Source organism: Scyliorhinus torazame, chromosome 2, assembly GCF_047496885.1.
Source record: "Scyliorhinus torazame isolate Kashiwa2021f chromosome 2, sScyTor2.1, whole genome shotgun sequence".
NCBI lineage: Eukaryota > Metazoa > Chordata > Chondrichthyes > Carcharhiniformes > Scyliorhinidae > Scyliorhinus > Scyliorhinus torazame.
In genome coordinates this window covers 302,202,012-302,219,714 of record NC_092708.1, presented here as the reverse complement: position 1 = coordinate 302,219,714, position 17,703 = coordinate 302,202,012, and the positions used below count along the sequence as shown (strand labels likewise).

At 42.7% G+C, this 17,703-nt stretch overlaps 1 protein-coding gene across 1 annotated transcript in view; it reads right to left on the bottom strand.

Moving 5' to 3' along the window:
• The window catches only part of ralgapa1 (Ral GTPase activating protein catalytic subunit alpha 1), a 361,211-nt gene that overhangs the window by 340,370 nt on the left and 3,138 nt on the right, over nucleotides 1–17,703 (bottom strand). The window contains exon 2 of the mRNA XM_072494899.1: nucleotides 17,591–17,617. Coding sequence (XP_072351000.1) covers nucleotides 17,591–17,617 — 27 coding nt within the window. The remainder of the gene's footprint in view (nucleotides 1–17,590; nucleotides 17,618–17,703) is intronic.

Here is a 17,703-nt window from a genome sequence, read left to right as displayed (position 1 = left end):
CACCATCTGGCCTGGGCTTGCGAAATCCTGCCAACTGCCCTGGCTTGAGACAATTCACAACTCTTTAACCTGTGATTATCCCTTTCTCCAGTCGCTCCATCTGGACCTGCAAAGACTTAATTACCTGCAAAGACTCACATTCAAAGTATCATCTTGCATCATTGACTTTGTTTATATGTGTGTTTCTGGAACCCACCTCTTCATTCACCTGGAGGAAGGAGCTGTGCTCCGAAAGCTAGTGATTCAAAACAAACCTGTTGGACTTTAACCTGGTGTTGTAAGACTTCTTACTGTGCCCACCCCAGTCCAACGCCGGCATCTCCACATCAAGGGAACAAAGCTGAGGATTTCTGCATGCTGGTGCACTTCATATTCAGAACTCTGCCCTGCCAATAGATACCCAATATTCATCTAAGGCAGTAAAGGTGGATGCTGTTTAGCTGCTTTTCTTGGCTTGCACAAGTGATCCATGCTTCGCTACTGTAAAGAAGGGCGATGAGAACACAAGCCTGGTGCACATAAAGCTTTGTCTTTTTAGCGAGTTCGCTGGCGGCCCACATTCACCTTCTAAATGTTGATATGACAGCTGCTGCCTTAGCAATCCTGGTGCTGATTTTGGCATCAAGGGACAGGTGATTGCTGATCCAAGGTATGTGAAGCTGTCAATGATCTCCTGAGTGAGGCTGTCAATCTTGTTGGAATGTGGAATCTCTACCTTTTGGCCCATAACTCATGTGGATTGTCAGCCTAAACTGCTTGCAGGCTTGAGAGACCTGATCTACAAAATACCGCAAATGAACTTCTAGCATGGACGCTATGCACTTTGGTCTTGGTGTACCATCTTGCCAAGTTGCAGTCAACTCTGGTATGCACGTAAAAGCCTCCTTGGAATCACCAAATAGAAAAAAGAAACTTTACAATACAAAGACCACGCGAGTTCCACGGTCCAAAGTCAGAGTCTAGTGAAGAATTATTTTGCTTGGGCGTTAAGACTTCAGCTGGAAAGTCATTGTCCTCACTTTTCAGTTGGTGCTGATCCAGCAAGATGAAGTACGGAATGCAGAAATTGAGTTAAGATGGTCTGAACTCGCCAGAGAAACTGGATCCGTCTTATGCACAGAGGATACAATAAACATTCCAGTTTTCTTCCCAGTAAATCAGGAGACAAAAGGGAGGGGAAGTTGGTGCAATTACAAATCACTCGGGAAGCAGTACTGAGCAAACTGATGGAGCTGCAGGCCGACCAGTCTCTGGGTCATGAAGAACGTCATGTTCAGGTCTCAAAAGAGATGGCTAATGAGATAGATGATGCGTTGATGTTAGTTTTCCAAAAGTCCCTTAATTCTGGAAACGTTCAGTCAGACTGGAAAGTAGCAAATATAACCATTCTTCAAGAAAGGAGGGAGGCAGAAAATAGGAAAGTTAGCTTGACGTCTGTCGAGGTTATAGCTGGGTACTTCGATAAACTCAAAAAGGTAATCAGGAAGAGTCAGCATGGTTTTGTGAAAGGGTAATCATATTTAAATAATTTATAAGAGGAGCACGGTGGTGCAGTGGTAGCATGGCAGCCTCACGGCGCCGAGGTCCCAGGTTCAATCCCGGCTCTGGGTCACTGTGGAGTTTGCACATTCTTCCCGTGTTTGCGTGGGTTTCGCCTCCACAATCCAAAAAAGATGTGCAGGGTAGGTGAATTGGCCATGCTGAATTGCCCCTTAATTGGAAAAATGAATTGGGTACTCTAAAATTTATTTTTAAAAATATTTAAACAATTTATTAGAGCTTTGTTGAAGTAACTTGTCCTGTGGATAAAGGAGAGCCTGTAGACATACTTACTTGGATTTCCAGAAGGCATTTAATAAGGTGCCACATCAAAGGTTATTGTGGAAGATAAAAGTTAATGTGTAGAGAATGCATGGGGTCTTTGTCCGATTGACAGGATGTGATGAGTGGAGTCCCGCAGGGGCCTGCGCTGGGTGTCTCCCATTTACTTTTTAATTCAATGGCTTAGGTGAGATGAATTGAGGCATGATAGCTAAATTTACAGACAAGAGAAAGTTAAACAAGAAAGTATGATGTGAAGACAAATGGAGTTTGCAGCCGGATATAGATGGATTTGTAGATAGGTTTGAGTGAGTGGGCAAAAAATATGGCAGATGGAGTGTAATGTTGGAAAGTGTGACGTTGTTCACTTTTGCAGAAAGAATGAAACAACAGAGTATTACTTAAATGGAGAATGGTTTCAGAATTCTGAGATGCAGAGGGATCTAGGTATTCTTGTGCATGAATCACAAAATTAGCATGCATTTACAGCATGTAATCAATAAGGCTAAGGGAATGCTATCATTTATTACGAGAGGAATTTAACATAAAAGTAAGGATGTTATGTTTAGTTATACTGGGCATTGGTAAGACCACATCTTGAATAAGTGCACAATTTTGTTCCCCTTATTTAAGGATTTAAGGAATGATGTAAATGTGTTGGAGACTGTTCAGAGGATATCAGGAATTAGTGGGTTGATTTATGGGTAGTTTAGAAAATCGAGGGGTGACTTGATTGAAGTATTTATGATCCTGAATGTTCTTGACAAGGTAGGCATGAAAAGGAGGTTTCCTCTTGTGGGAGACACCAGAACTAGGGGGCACAGTTTTAAAATTTGGGATCGCCCTTCGAGAAACCAATTATCATCTCTGACCTGTGGGAGGGTTTTGGAACTTTGGAACATTCTGCCTCAGAAAGCAATGTGAGTGGGGTCATTGAATATTTTTAGGGCAGAGGTAGATTGATTCTTTTGCTTAACAAGAATCTAAAGTTGTCAGGCGCAGGCTCATAGGGCCAAGTCTCATACTTCTGTTCCTATAATTTATGTTCGTAGAGCCAGGCTAGATGGCAAGTTGTTGTTAAGCTAGGAGAAGCCGGCTTCTTGGCTCAGCAGTTCACTGTAAAGACCAGAAGGCTGGCTGTGAGCTCAAAGATGCAATGTTAAAGTAGGTGAAAAGGGTAGAAACTTGGGTCATGTGACCTGGCCTATTACTGGTTAACTGCAACTTAACAACCAGTCTCTATGCCTCTGGCCAAAATTCTATCATTTCTCCTTAGAAGAGAAGAGATAGTTAACAGAATTTATTCTATCATAATGAGTTTCAGTTTCCCGCTTGTGTGATACTTCAGGATGAGGGAATCAGTTTGTCTGAACTTCCTAAACTAACGGGGCTGGTTTAGCACAGGGCTAAAGAGCTGGCTTTTAAAGCAGACCAAGGCAGGCCAGCAGCACGGTTCAATTCCCGTACCAGCCTCCCCGAACAGGCGTCGGAATGTAGCGACTAGGGGCTTTTCACAGTAACATCATTTGAACTTTATTTGTGACAATAAGCGATTTTCATTTCATTTCCTCTGCTTTTGTCAATGACAAAAGGATTTGTGCAATCAAATCTGAAATTCCAGAAGTTGAAAAAATAATTGTTTTCTTCTTGAAACTCTTGGGAACAGCTCTCTGATAAAGGGCCAACCCTGGGGGCTTATAGTAGCCATCTTAATTTTCTGTGTTCAACAGAAAAAGTCCAGATTTTAAACAAGAGATGCAACAAAGGTATAGCATTGGGTTTCTTTTCAAATAGGGGGAACCCAACATACCTATTCAAAAGGTCTTGATTTTAAAATCTTGTTTCAAATCCTCCAATGCCATTTGTTTCAAAAATACACCTTTAAAAAATGTTTTGGCTAGTTACAAATACAAGTGCAAGTCAATCACAGCTTTCCGTCTACATTCAGCTTATTTTTTTTTTTTTTTTTTTTTTAAGAGTTCGATAATATTTCCTTCATAATAGGAAGCACAACCAGAGTTTAAAAAAAACAGAATTAATAAAGAACAAAGAACAGTACAGCACAGCAAAAGGCCCTTCAGCCCTCCAAGCCTGCTCCGATCATGATGCCTGTCTAAACTAAAACCTTCTGCACTTCCAGGGTCCGTATTCCTCTATTCAAATGCTATTCATGTATTCGACAAGATACCTCTTAAACGTTGCTATTGTATCTGCTTCTACCACCTCCCCCGGCAGCAGGTTCCAGGCGCTCAGCACCCTCTGCAAAAACATTTGTCTCACACATCTCCTCTAAACAGCCTCCCTTGCACCTGAAACCTATGTATCCTAGTAATTTACATTTCCCACCCTGGGAAAAAGCACCTGATTATCCACTCTATCTGTGGCACTTAGAATATTATAAACCTCTATCAGGTCGCCCCTCAACCTCCATTGTTCCAGTGAAAACAATCTGAGTTTATCCATAGTGAATACCGCCCCGACCAGGCAATATCCTGGTAAACCTGTACTCTCTCTAAAGCATCCACATCCTTCTGGTGGTGTGGCGATCAGAATGGTTTGCAATATTCAAAATGTAACCCAAGGTTCTGCACAGCTGCAGCATGATTTTCCAATGCCCTGACTTATGAAGGCAAGCATGCCATATGCCTTCTTGACTATTTTATCCACCTGCGTTGCCACTTTCAGTGATCTGTGGACCTGTACGCCCAGATCGCTCTGCCTGGCAGTATTCCCAAGGGTTCTGCCATTTATTGTACGATTCCCATCTGTATTACAACTTCCAAAATGGATTACCTGTCATTTGTATGGATTAAACTTCATCGGCCATTTCTCCACCCAAGTCTCCAACCGATCTATATCCTACTGTATCCTCTGACAAACTTCTTGACTATCCACAACTCTATCAATCTTTGTGTCATCCGCAAACTTACTAATCAGACCAGCTACATTTCCCTCCAAATCATTTATACATACTACGAACAAAGGCCCCTGCACAACACCACGAGTCACAGCCTTGCATTCAGAAAACCACCCTTCCATCGCTTCCCTCTGTCTTCTGTGACCGAGCTAGTTAAGTATCCATCTTGCCAGCTCACCTGATGACCCCGTGTGACTTCACCTTTTGTACCAGTCTGCCATGAGCGACGTTGTCAAAGGCTTTACTGAACAAAGAACAATACAGCACAGGAACAGGCCCTTCAGCTCTCCAAGCCTGCGCCGACCATGGTACCTGCCTAAACTAAAAGTGTGCTGACTTACGGAGTCCCTATCATTCCATTCCCACCCTATTCATGCATTTGCCTAGATGCCCCTTAAATGACACTATCGTACCTGCTCCCACTACCTCCCCAGGCAACGCGGTCCATATATTTACCACCCTCGGTGTAAAAGTCTTGCCTCTCACATCGGTTCTAAACTTTTCTCCATGCACATTAAACCTATGTCCCTTAGCACTCGACTATCCTACCCTAGGAAAGTGCATCTGACTATTAACTCGGTCCACGCCACTCAATCGTGTAGACCTCTATCAGGTCCATGAAGTCCACGTGGACAACACTTACTGCCCATCCTTCATCAATCATCTCTGTCATTTCCTCAAAAAACATGATCAAGTTAGTGAGCCATGACCTCCCCTTCAAAAAAAAAATGCTGTCTTGCAAACAAGTCAATTTGTTTCCAAATATGTTAGTAGATCCGGCACCGGAGAACCTTTTCCAATAATCCCCTTACCACTAATGGAAAGGTCATCAGCCTATAATTTCCTGGATTATCCCTGCTACCCTTCATGTACAAAGGAACAATCAATATTGGTTATTCTCCAGTCCTCTGGGACCTCACCTGTAACCAACATGGATAGAAAGGTTTCTGTCAAAGCCCCAGCAATTTCCTCCCTTGCCTCCCTCAGTATTCTGGGGTAGATCCCATCAGGCCCTGGGGACTTATGCTTTTTAAGATACCCAACACCTCCTCGTTTTGATATTGACACGACCTAGAATATCTACACACCCTTCTCTAGGTTCATCCATTCACTTTGGTGAATACCATTGTAAAGTACCTCACCCATTTCCTCTGGCTCCACGCACAGATTCCCTTCTCTGTCTTTAAGTGGGCCAACCCTTTCCCTGGCTACCCTCTTGTTCTTTAATATATGTATAAAATGCATTGGAATTCTCCTTAGTCCTGTTTGCCAAGGACTTTCATGATCCCTTTTAGCTCTCCTGACTCCTTGCTTAAGTTTCTTCCTACTTTCTTTATATTCTTCAAGGGCTTTGATTTGATTTATTGTCACATGTACCGAAGTACAGTGAAAAGTATTTTTCTGCGACCGAGGACATAGTAGACACAAGAATAATCAACAGGGAACATTGAAAAATGGTACATCGACAAAACAGTGACTGGTTAGTGTGGAACAAGGGGCTAAACAAAGCAAATACATGAGCAAGAGCAGCCTAGGGCGTCGTGAATAGTGTTCTTACAGGGAACAGATCAGTCAGAGGGAGAGCAGTTGAGGAGTCTTGTAGCTGTGGGGAAGAAGCTGTTCCTATGTCTGGATGTGCGAGTCTTCAGAGTTCTGTACCTTCTGCTGATGGAAGGGTCTGGAAGAAGGCAATGCCTGGGTGGGAGGGGTCTCTGATAATGCTGTCTGCCTTCCTGTGGCAACGAGAGGTGTATATAGAATCAATATGGGGGTGGCAAGTTTGTGTGACGAGTTGGGCTGAGTTCAACACAGTCTGCAGTTTCTTGCGATCTTGGACTGAGCAGTTGCCATACCAGGCTATGATGCAACCGGATAGGATGCTCTCTATCACACATCTGTAGAGGTTTGTGTGAGTCGATGCAGACATACCAAATTTCTTTAGTTTCTGCAGGAAGTAGAGACGTTGTTGGGCTTTCTTGACTGTTACATCAACGTTGAGTGGACCAGGAGACTGTTGGTGATGGTGACCCCCAGGAACTTAAAGCTATCAACCATCTCCACTTCGGAGCCACTGTTGCAGACGGGAGTGTGTGTCGTGCTGCGCTTCCTGAAGTCGATGATCAGTCTTTCCAACATTTAGAGAGAGGTTGTTTTCGGTGCACCATGCAACCAAGTGATTGATCTCCCTCCTGTAGTCTGATTCGTCGTTGTTTGAGATGCTTCGTCTGTTCTCAGCCTTCTGAACCTTACAAATGATTCCTTTCTCTTTTTGACTAGGCTCACATTATCCCTCGTTATCCAAGCTTCCCAAAACTTGCCACACTTATCATTCATCTTCACAGGTACATGTCGGTCCTGAAGTTTGAAAGACTCCCACATGTCAGATGTTGACTTACCATGATAGTCAATAAACATGCCAGAGAGGTTAGGACTCACCATTCATGTGCAAGCGTCCTTTTTTAAAATTGCAACGGGAGTCCTAGTTACTACCAAACAATCCTTCTGCCACCAAAGCATTATTTTTTACCAGTGTGGAATCTCATTCCTCCACATTCCAATTATTGTTGTGGACTTTTAACAATTACTTTCTTCATCGCTCTCTCATACCCATCTTTCTTTCCCTCTCTATTTTGCATTTTATACATGAACTTACATTGAATTACAATATTCTAACATTTACACTTCCTATTTTAAATGCTGTACATCTCAAAGAATTCCTCTATCGGATTAGTTAAGGAGACACATCATTCCGTGCTCTTCTCGTACAGGTTCCAGACTCCTTGTATCAGGCATCATGTTGCTTTGATTCCAACAATCTCAATTTCCTGTGCAAAATGTTTGTGAGCAAATGTAACTGTAATGAATGGATGACTGGCATTGCTTGTTGCCACTTCCCACAAAACTCAGGCTATTTTTACTGATCTTCCACCCTTCCCCGTGCTCTTAAAGCATGTAAGCTAAGCATTAAGTCTACTCAAGAACACATATTAAAAAGGGTTAATGAGTTCACTAGCCCTAAATATAAAAATAACTACAGTAGGCTATCTGCTTCGAAGATTTCACTGTTAGAGGTGCACCTCTTTCAGGTGACTGCACCACTAATGCTAAAGTTTATAAGAAATCAACAGAAGTCAACTGCACATTTAGTACTGGTGTGGTGTAAACCATCATGCATCATAAATGCTTGAGTAATAGTTTAGCTCAAGTTTGACTCAGTGGAGAAAACCATAAATCTATGAAAAATATTGCTACGGTGCAGCATATAAATGATGATGCAGATGGGGCAAAGAGAAGATTTTTAAAAAAATGTATTCATGGGGTGCAAAAGTCACTGGCAAGACCAGATTTGTTGCTCAGCCCCGATTGCCCTCAAGAAAAAGTAATAGCCGCTTTCTTGAACCACTGCAATCTGTGTAAATCAAGTGCACCCACAGTGCTTCGCGAAGTCAGGGTGGTCTGTGACTTGGAGGAGAACTTTGGTGGCTGTGTTCCCATGCAGCTGTAGCCCTTATTCTCAGGATAGAGGTCACAGGAGGTGATTGGTAAGTGCTGACAAAGAAATCTTGACAAGTTGCTGTGATCTTGTAGATGGCACACACTCCTATGCATCAGTAATAGAAGGAGTGCAGATCAAGCAGGCTGCTTTGTACTTGATAGTGTCAAGCTTCTTGAGATTTGCCGGAACTGAACTCATCCAGGCAACTCATCACCCTTCTCATGTACCTTATAGATGGTGGTTGGGCTCTGGAGTAAGGAGGCGAGTTACTCACTGCAGAATTCCCAATCTCTAACCTGTCTCTGTAGCCAGTATTTGTATGGCTGGCCCAGTAAAGTTTTTGGTCAATGGTAACCACAGGAATGTTAACAGTGGGGCGAGGAAACACAAAAATCACATTCACATAGAATGCCATTTGTGTCGGTTATACCGTGCGCTAAATTGTTTCAAGTTACAACATATTCACTCCCATTATAAATACTTGTTATTTTAAAAGATATTTGTGACAGGAACAATGTAAATAGTCTCTTCCTTAAATCTTATCAGACTAACTTAAGACAGCAAACAGAAAATAATCAAACCATAACTGGCGAGAGCTAACTGGTTATATACAGAGAATTACATAAAAATTGGAACTGATTTGTAGTCAAAATAAATCCTGGTGATCACTTTTTGTGCTATACAATCTTTTAAGAGTTAAATACTTAAAATGTTTTCACCAATGAAGATAAGTTTAATTTTTTTGTATTTCTGTTTTTGTTGTACAGTTATGGCAAACAGCTCATTTTTAAGTGCTTGGAATGCTGTTTGCGTGCCTTTCCAGACATTTAGTGTCTTGTGCCTTTCCAGACACTTAGTGTCTTAGATTCCCTCTATTCACAGCAGTACACACTTCTATCATGTGGGACCTTAAAATGTAATTCACCTCCTTACTTAGTTACACCTTCAGATTGACTAGACATGTTGAAAAAATGTGGGCTTGCAACTTAAAAGCTGTTAAAGTAAACATTGACAAAGAGGAAAACTTGTCGCCATGGCCTTCTCAACAGATATACATGTTGCTTAGTGCACAGATCAGTCAAAGTTAGCTAACTTATACATTGTCAGAGGAGCTCTCTGGACATTTTAGTCAAGGCCTTTGCTGATATCAAATGCTTCAACAGGAATTTGACACACAGGGCCACTGGTATGAATATCTATCCTGCAACTATATAAGATTGAAACTTTACAAAGTATTGCAAATATTTATGACACAAAGAGGTGATTTGGCCCAACAGATCCATGGCAGTGTTTATGGTCTACACGAGTCTCCTCCAATCCTTTTTAAAAATCTAACCCCATCAACATATCCTTATTTTCTTTTCTTTGTTAGGTGCTTATTAGTTTTCCCTTGAATGCATCCATGCAATTCACCTCAATTATTTATTGTGGCAACAAATTCCACATTCTAACCATTCTCTGGGTAAAAAGGTTCTTCTAAAATCCCCATTAGATATATTAGCCTGTATCTTATGTACCTACAGTAGTTGGTCTTGCGCACAAGAGGAACAGATGGACAGTGAGCATGTATAAGCCAGTCACAGAGTGAGCCATATTAATAGAAAAATCAACCAAATCACTCAAAGAAAAATGTCAGAACAGCATTTCTAGCTTTAGCTGACATGATCAAGCAGATACAAGAGGAACCAAATAGCCAGGTGCCTTTTTAAATGACAGGAGCGAGAGAATGAAGCAATGAGGAGGCGGAGAGAAAGAAAATAAGTAATTGAACTCAAAAGCATGTTTTTAAAAACTGTGAACTTCAGGGTCAATTTCCACATCATTGCAAGCAATTGTTAAGACCCCTTGGGCTAATACACAGTCAATTCAAGCCCCACTTGACCCAGAGTCACAAGCCAATTTAAATTAATAAATTTTTCTTAGAAAAACACCCAAAGTATTTGGCCCATAGCGGCCCAATATATACAGTCACTAGGTTTGTAAATTTAAACACAATTAAGTTTAATAACAATAACTACAATCAAATATGCAGCAAATACAACAGGTACATACACATGGAGGAATTAAAAGGAAGGGCCCGTACACAATCCATATTGCCATTATTTTATCTTGTGATAAAAGTTCTTGTGCAATGTTTTAAGTTTGTTTTTACAAGTCAATGAAATGGTCTGGGATATACTAGAGTGTTCCAGTGCCATTGTTGTATTTTTAATCTGTTCCACTCTAATTTAATTGACAATCAAGGATGTATTCCAAAGTTACCCTATTTGAAAGCCAAGCATTACAGAAATAAATATCAAGAAGTGCAATGTTTTGGGGACAGAAGCATGCATTCGTAAATTATAGTATATGAAGGCTGTGGTAACATTGTGTGCAGGAAGTACCATTTTAGGGCAGTCAATAAACAAGAAAAAACACACACTTCTTCAATCAGTCCAGTTATCCAAACATTTTATTTAAAGTTACAGTTTCTTGCACACCAAAAGGAGAATGGCCAAACCACAATATAGGTATAACAAATGCAAATTGTTAATATAGTCAAACTCTCCAATGCCCCTCACATGAATGTAATACACAAAAAGAACCAAAGAGAACCAGGCGACCAAACGATTGGTCAAAAAGGAGGCTTTGAATAACCATCAGATGAGGGGTGCAGAGCATTATGGAAGAAATTTCAGAACTTAAGGCACAGACAGCTAAAGGCATGTAAATTCTATGATAATCTATGATGGCCACCAAGAATGGAAGTCGGAGTTGGAAGAACAGAGTTCCCGATGTCCATGTGGGTTGGATGAGTTAACAGAGTTAGGGAGCGGTGAGACCTTGAGTTATTTGAATCGTGAATGAACATTTTCAGATTGTAGAAAATTATGCAGTGGGGGTTGGCATTACGACCATATCTTTCCTTATTATATATAAATAACTTGGACTTGATATAGGAAGTATAATTTCAAAGGTTGCTGATGATATAAAACATGGTAAAATAGTAAATTCTGAGCAGGATAGTAACAGATGTTAGGAGGACATGGACAGGTTAAATCTCCAGACACATAGCCGGGCAGCACGGTAGCATTGTGGGTAGCACAATTGCTTCACAGCTCCAGGGTCCCAGGTTCGATTCCGGCTTCGGTCACTGTCTGTGCGGAGTCTGCACATCCTCCCAGTGTGTGCATGGGTTTCCTCCGGGTGCTCCGGTTTCCTCCCACAGTCCAAAGATGTGCAGGTTAGGTGGATTGACCATGATAAATTACCCTTAGTGCCCAAAATTGCCCTTAGTGTCGGGTGGAGTTACTGGGTTATGGGGATAGGGTGGAGGTGTTGACCTTGGGTAGGATGCTCTTTCCAGGAGCCGGTGCAGACTCGATGGGCCGAATGGCCTCCTTCTGCACTGTAAATTCTATGATAATCTATGATAGCAGTTGCAATTTATTGCAGATAAATGTGAAGTGCTGCACTTTGGGAGAAATATCATGTCAATATAATCCAAATAGCATTATGTTGCAGGGGAGTGGATGGCTCTGGAAGTGCATATTCACCAATCCTTGAAGGTGGCAGGGTAAGTTGATAAGGCAGCTAAGAAAGCGTTTAGGATATATGACTTAATAAGGAAATGCTAAACTTTCACATATTATTGGTACCACACTTTAGGAAGGCCTTGGTGAGAATATCAATGAGCTATAACAGGCATGAGAGATTTTGGTGTTTCACTTATTTCAAATTAGAGATGCATAGAATTCCTACAGTACCGTCCAGCCCAAGAGCACACCACTCCTCACCCTATCCCTGCAACCCCACCAACCTGTACATCTTTGGACACTAAAGAGCAATTTAGCATGGCCAATCCATTTAACCTGCACATTTTTGGACTGTGGGAGGAGACCAGACGGAGCGCCCGGAGGAAACCCACGCAGACACGGAGAGAATGTGCAAACTCCACACAGTCACCCAAGACCAGAATTGAACCTGGGTAGCTGGCACTGCTGATCACTGTGCCACCTCTGGGATTGTTCTCCTTTTGAGCACAGGAAGGTTAAAGGAAGACAGGGAAGACTGTGGAGATTATCAAAATTATGAAGGATTTTGATAGAGCAAGTAGGGAGAAACTGATTCCTCTGCCAAATCCATTCATAAGAAGCCAGTTTTAAAATAATTGGCAAAAGAACTAGAGGTGAAACAAGGAGAAATTATTTCAGTTGTTAGGAACTGAAACACAGTACATGAAAGGACGATGGCATCCAATTCCATAATGACTTTCCAAAAAATGCAATTGGGCATATATAGGATGAGAATGAATTTGCAGGGTTATGGGACAAAGGAAGCATTAGGACTGAAACGGACAGTTCTTTCAAAGAGCTGGCACAATGGGCTGAATGTTCACCTTCCGAGCTGCAACATACTATGTCTACTAACTGCAATATTGCCAGATTGACATAACTGAAATTAAATTGAAGTCCCATTAATATTTTCAAAATATAATGAATATAGATATGAATAAATAAAACAAATTGACATTCAAATAGCATTTTTCAGAAGCTCAGGATCTCACAACCAATATGGAAACGTAGAGATAGTTGTATGGTATGAACTGCCAGCAGACAATTTGCACACTGTTAGGTCCACAAACAACAAGTGACAATCAACAGATAATCTGTTTTATCAAATTTGGTCAAAGGATAAAGGCGATCACAGGATGGCTAATGAGTTGGCACTTCATTACAAAATGAGAAAATTACACCCAGTAGCGGAGAAAATATTGAAATGGTCTGGTCATCTATTGCAGACAGTGAGAGGAATTTTGGGTGGCACAGTGGTTAATACTGCTACCTCACAGCTCCAGGGGCCCAGGTTCAATTCCAGCCTCGGCTGACTGTGGAGTTTGCACTTTCTTCCAGTATCTGCGTAGGTTTCCATCGGATGCTCCACTTTCTTTCCAAGTCCAAAGATGTGCAGGTTAGGTGGATTGGCCATATTAAATTGCCCCTTAGTGCCCAAAAGGTTGGGTGGAGGCTTAAGTAGGGTGCTCTCAAGGCTGGTGCAGGCTCGATGGGCTGAATGGCCTCCTTCTGCACTGTAGATTCTATGAACACACCAGGACGAACACCTCATCTCTTCAAAATAATGCCATATAATCTTTTACATACACCTCTAAAATGAGGATAGGGCTCAAGTCGTATATTTTTTCTAAAGGATTGGACCTCTTAACAGTGCAGCACTCCCTTTGCATTGGACTGAAGTATTTTGGACTTGAGTTTACAACTGTGTTGTGCAAAGGTGAATGTGCTACCACTGAGCCACAGTTGAAGCATACAAAGCAAATGCAGCAATGTGTTTCAAAGGTACAAGGGAAATTAAACAAGTGCAGTTCTGCTCCTCATACAGAGACTAGTACCTACGCTGCAAGTACATTGCCCAGTTGGAACTTCAATTCTCCTATTGAAGCCAAAGCACAGGGCTACTGGGTCAGTAAGTCTACAACACTAGCCTCTACCTCTCAATGTAGAAAATTGCCAGTCCTGTCCCCAAGAAGCAATTCGCCCTCTCAAAAGAGAGATGGAGAGACGGTGGTTGTTGGAGATCAATCATCTTAGTCCTGTGACATTGATGCAGGAGTTTCTCAGGGTTCAACATCTTCAGTTGCATCATCAATGGCCATCACAAGGTCAGAAGTGGGGATGTTCACTCATTTTGCATGGTGTTCAGCACCATTTGTGACTCCTCAGATATTGAAGTATCCCTGTCCACATGCAGTAGTGCCTGGGCAATATCCAGGCTTTGGCTGATAGATGGCACGTTACATTTGTGTCACACAAGTGCCAGGCAACAATGACCACCCCAACAAGAGGGAATCTAACCATCTTCCCTTAACATGTAACTGCATTACGATCGCTGAAGTTCCCCAGTCAACATCCAAAGTGTTACCATTGACCAGAAATGGAACTGAATCAGCGATATACATAATGTGGCTAGAAGTACAGGTTAAAGGATGGGAATTGTGCGGTGAGTAACTCATCTTCTCAAAGCCTGTCCACCACCTCACAAGGCATGACCGGCACAGTGGTTAGCACTGCTTCCTCATGGCACCAGGGACCTGGGTTCGATTCCAGCCTTGGCTAACTGTCTGTGTGGGGCTTGCCAGTGTTTGCGTGAGTTCGCTCCAGGTGCTCCAGTTTTATCCCACAGTCCAAAGATGCGCAGGTTAGGGGATTGGCCAGGCTACATTGCCCCTTGGTGTCCAGGGATGTGCAGGTTAGGTTACAGGCATAGGCCGGGGTGGATGGGGGAAGTGGACCTGGGTAGTGTTCTTTCGGAGGGTCGTGCAGACTCGATGGGCCGAATGGCCTCCTCTGCACTGCTGTAGATATTCGATAATTCAGAAGTGTAATGGAATATTCTCCACTTGTCTGGATGAGTGCAGCTCCAACAATACTCAAGATGCTTAACGCCACCCAGGACAAACCAGCCCACATTGGCAACCTATCCTGCATCAACGTAGTGACAGGTTTGTTCACCATCTACAAGATTCACTGCAGCAACTCACGAAGGCTCCTTCAGCAGCACCTTCCAAACCCATGATCTTCAGCACCGAGAAGGACAAGGGCAACAGATGCATGGGAACACCACTACCTGCAAGTGTCCCTCCAAATTACATACCATCTTAATTTTGGAACTATAATCAACGTTCCTTCATTGTTGCTGGGTCAACATCTTGTAACTCCCTTCTGAACATCGCTGTATGTGCTTCTACAACATGTGGATTGCAGCGATTCAAGAAGGTGGCTCATCACAACCTTTTCAACGGCAATTAGGGATGGACAATAAACGCTGGCCTAGCCAGAGGCACACACATCTAATGAATAAAAATTCAACTTAAATGTTTGATGGTTCATCAAAAAGTCTCACCCTGTTTCGCTGGAGTCTGGTCAGGCACTAACTCTTGAAGTTACATCACAAATTCTAACAATGTAGCTGAAAATTATTTGCAACAATACTATAGTGGTACTGTTAATGCACCTCGAGTTGAATACACATGGGCACTAGAATGAAGAGAATCAAGACATGTAGCCTAACTTGAAAGTAAAAGGTAATGTGAAGGCACCAAAATAGAAACAACTTAAAGTAAAAGCAACAATTCAGCGAATATGGAGAAGGTACGGAGCTGGGTCAGAGGGGTTGACTCCCAGTGGGTCAGAATGGAGGAGAGTTTGTGTAGGGGGGGGGGGGTCGGGATTGAAGGCGCTAGCAACAGTGCCGCTCCCAGCGGCCCTGGGGAAATACTCAAGGAGTCCGGTAGTAATAGCTTAGTTGAGAATTTGGAGGCAGTTTCGCCAGCACTTCGGGTTGGGGAGAGAGTCAAGGGAAATGCTGATTCGGAGGAACAATTGATTTGAGTCAGGGAATGGGATGAAAATTTTCAGAGATGTGAGGAGAAATGAATTAGGACACTAAAAGATTTGTTTCTTGGGGGTTGGTTTGTAGGATTTAAGGAGATGGGAGCGAAGTATGGGCTGGAGCAGGGGGAAATATTTAGAGACATGCAGGTTCGAGACTTTGCCAGAAAGGAGACACAGACCTTCCCGGTAGAGCCGGCCTCCACATTGCTGGAGGAGGTGCTGACGACAGGGGGACTGGAGAAGGGGTAGTGACCGGCGGTTTACAGGGGCTACTTTGGAAGAGGAGAAGGCACCGCTGGAAAGGATCAAAGCAAAGTGGGAGGAAGAGTTGGGAGAGGGTATGGAGGAGGGGGTTCTGATGTGAGGTGCTCTGGAGGGTGAATGCCTCCACCTCGTGCATGAGGTTGGGGCTGATACAGCTGAAGCTGGTATATAGAGCACACCTCACAAGAGAGGATGGGCCGGATCTTTGAGTGGGGAGGGGGGGTTGAAGATGTACGTGAACATACGTTTAAATGTTTTGGTCCTGTCCAAAGCTGAAGGCTTACTAGAAGGTTTTTAGGTAATCTCTAAAGTGGTGCACTGTGAAACTGAACCCTGGCCCTCATGAGGCCATATTTGGGGTGTAGGATCAGCTGGGGTCAGAAACGGGTGCGGAGGTAGATGTTGTAGCCTTTGCCTCGTTTGATCGCCCGAAGGCGGATCCTGTTGGGATGGAGATCAACCTCTCCACCCTGTTCCCTGGTTGGGGGGGGGGGGGGGGGGGGGGGGGGGGGGTTGGGAAACGACCTGCTGGAATTCTTGACTCTTGAGAAGGTCAAATTTGAACGGAGGGGAAAGATGGAGGGTTCTACAATTCACGGGCTTTATTCGTTATGCACTTTTGAGAATTGGATTACATCGAACATTAGGGTGGTGGGGTCGGAGGACTGTATGTGTTTAATGGTGACTAAAGGTGATTCCTGATTCCTTTTTGTTAATCTGTTTATGTTAACATGCTGGCTGCTGTTTGGGGGTTAGGTGGGAGGATGGGATTGTTGATATGGGGATTGACAATGCATTCGTAACTGATTGTTGGTGGGTGTAAATTTGGGAGAAAATGTGAAAAAGGAGAATAACATTTTCTTTTAAAAAGTAAAAGCAACAATGATGTGCATACTGCTTTTTCACTATACATTTTTTGCTGATTATAATTTTTAAAATTACCTCAGTTCTGTAAAGATTTTGATATCAAAAAAATATAAAGAACCAATTTAATAGAACACTATTTAAAAATGGTACTAAATTACAATACATTCAGAAACAGACATTCACCTCTTACGTTGGAAGGAGGGGCACGGTAAGATAGGAAGAAATGCACACTACATTTTCCTGGCTTAGCTTTTAACATTTGCACAGAGAAAACCACTCGATGGAGAATTTATTTAACCACAGGAGAAACCCAATTGCTTCCTGTTAAGAGTTGATAATCAGCTTAACAAACAATAATTTAATTTGGGCGGTGGAGCGGGGCGTGTTTATTTTCCAAAGACCCTTTTGAAATACAGCAGGACGTTTACATGATTGAGCAGTTGTTGTCTGGGCAAAACACTCCAAACCAATCTCCACAACGATCAACTAGTTTCTTGCACAAACTTGCATTTCTCTGATAACGAGATTTTAAAAATAATTGCAAAGGGGGTGGGGGGGGGGGGGGGGGGAAAGAGGAGGAACTTTGCCCACTATTCAGAATTAATGATTCCCGCCAATCCAGGCTCCCCATTTCCAGCCACGATAATTCAGACAATGTTGACGATTTCAACTTATGAGAAACGGACTCCAACAACAAATCACCCTCCTCTGCAAACAAAAAAAACTGGAATTAAACCCTCAAAAGAGCTCCCTGTCATCACATCACGTCCCATAATCTATCATGACTATAAATTGTTTGCTGCTACAACGACCATCTATCTGTGCGATACCGACCTATGACAAATCTCAGGTGCTTCAGGTCTGGTCAGAACAATCTTTCTTCGGATCCAGGACTTTCTGTGTAGATTTTTTCACATCCCCGTGAGGGCTTTTTAGAAAACATCTCC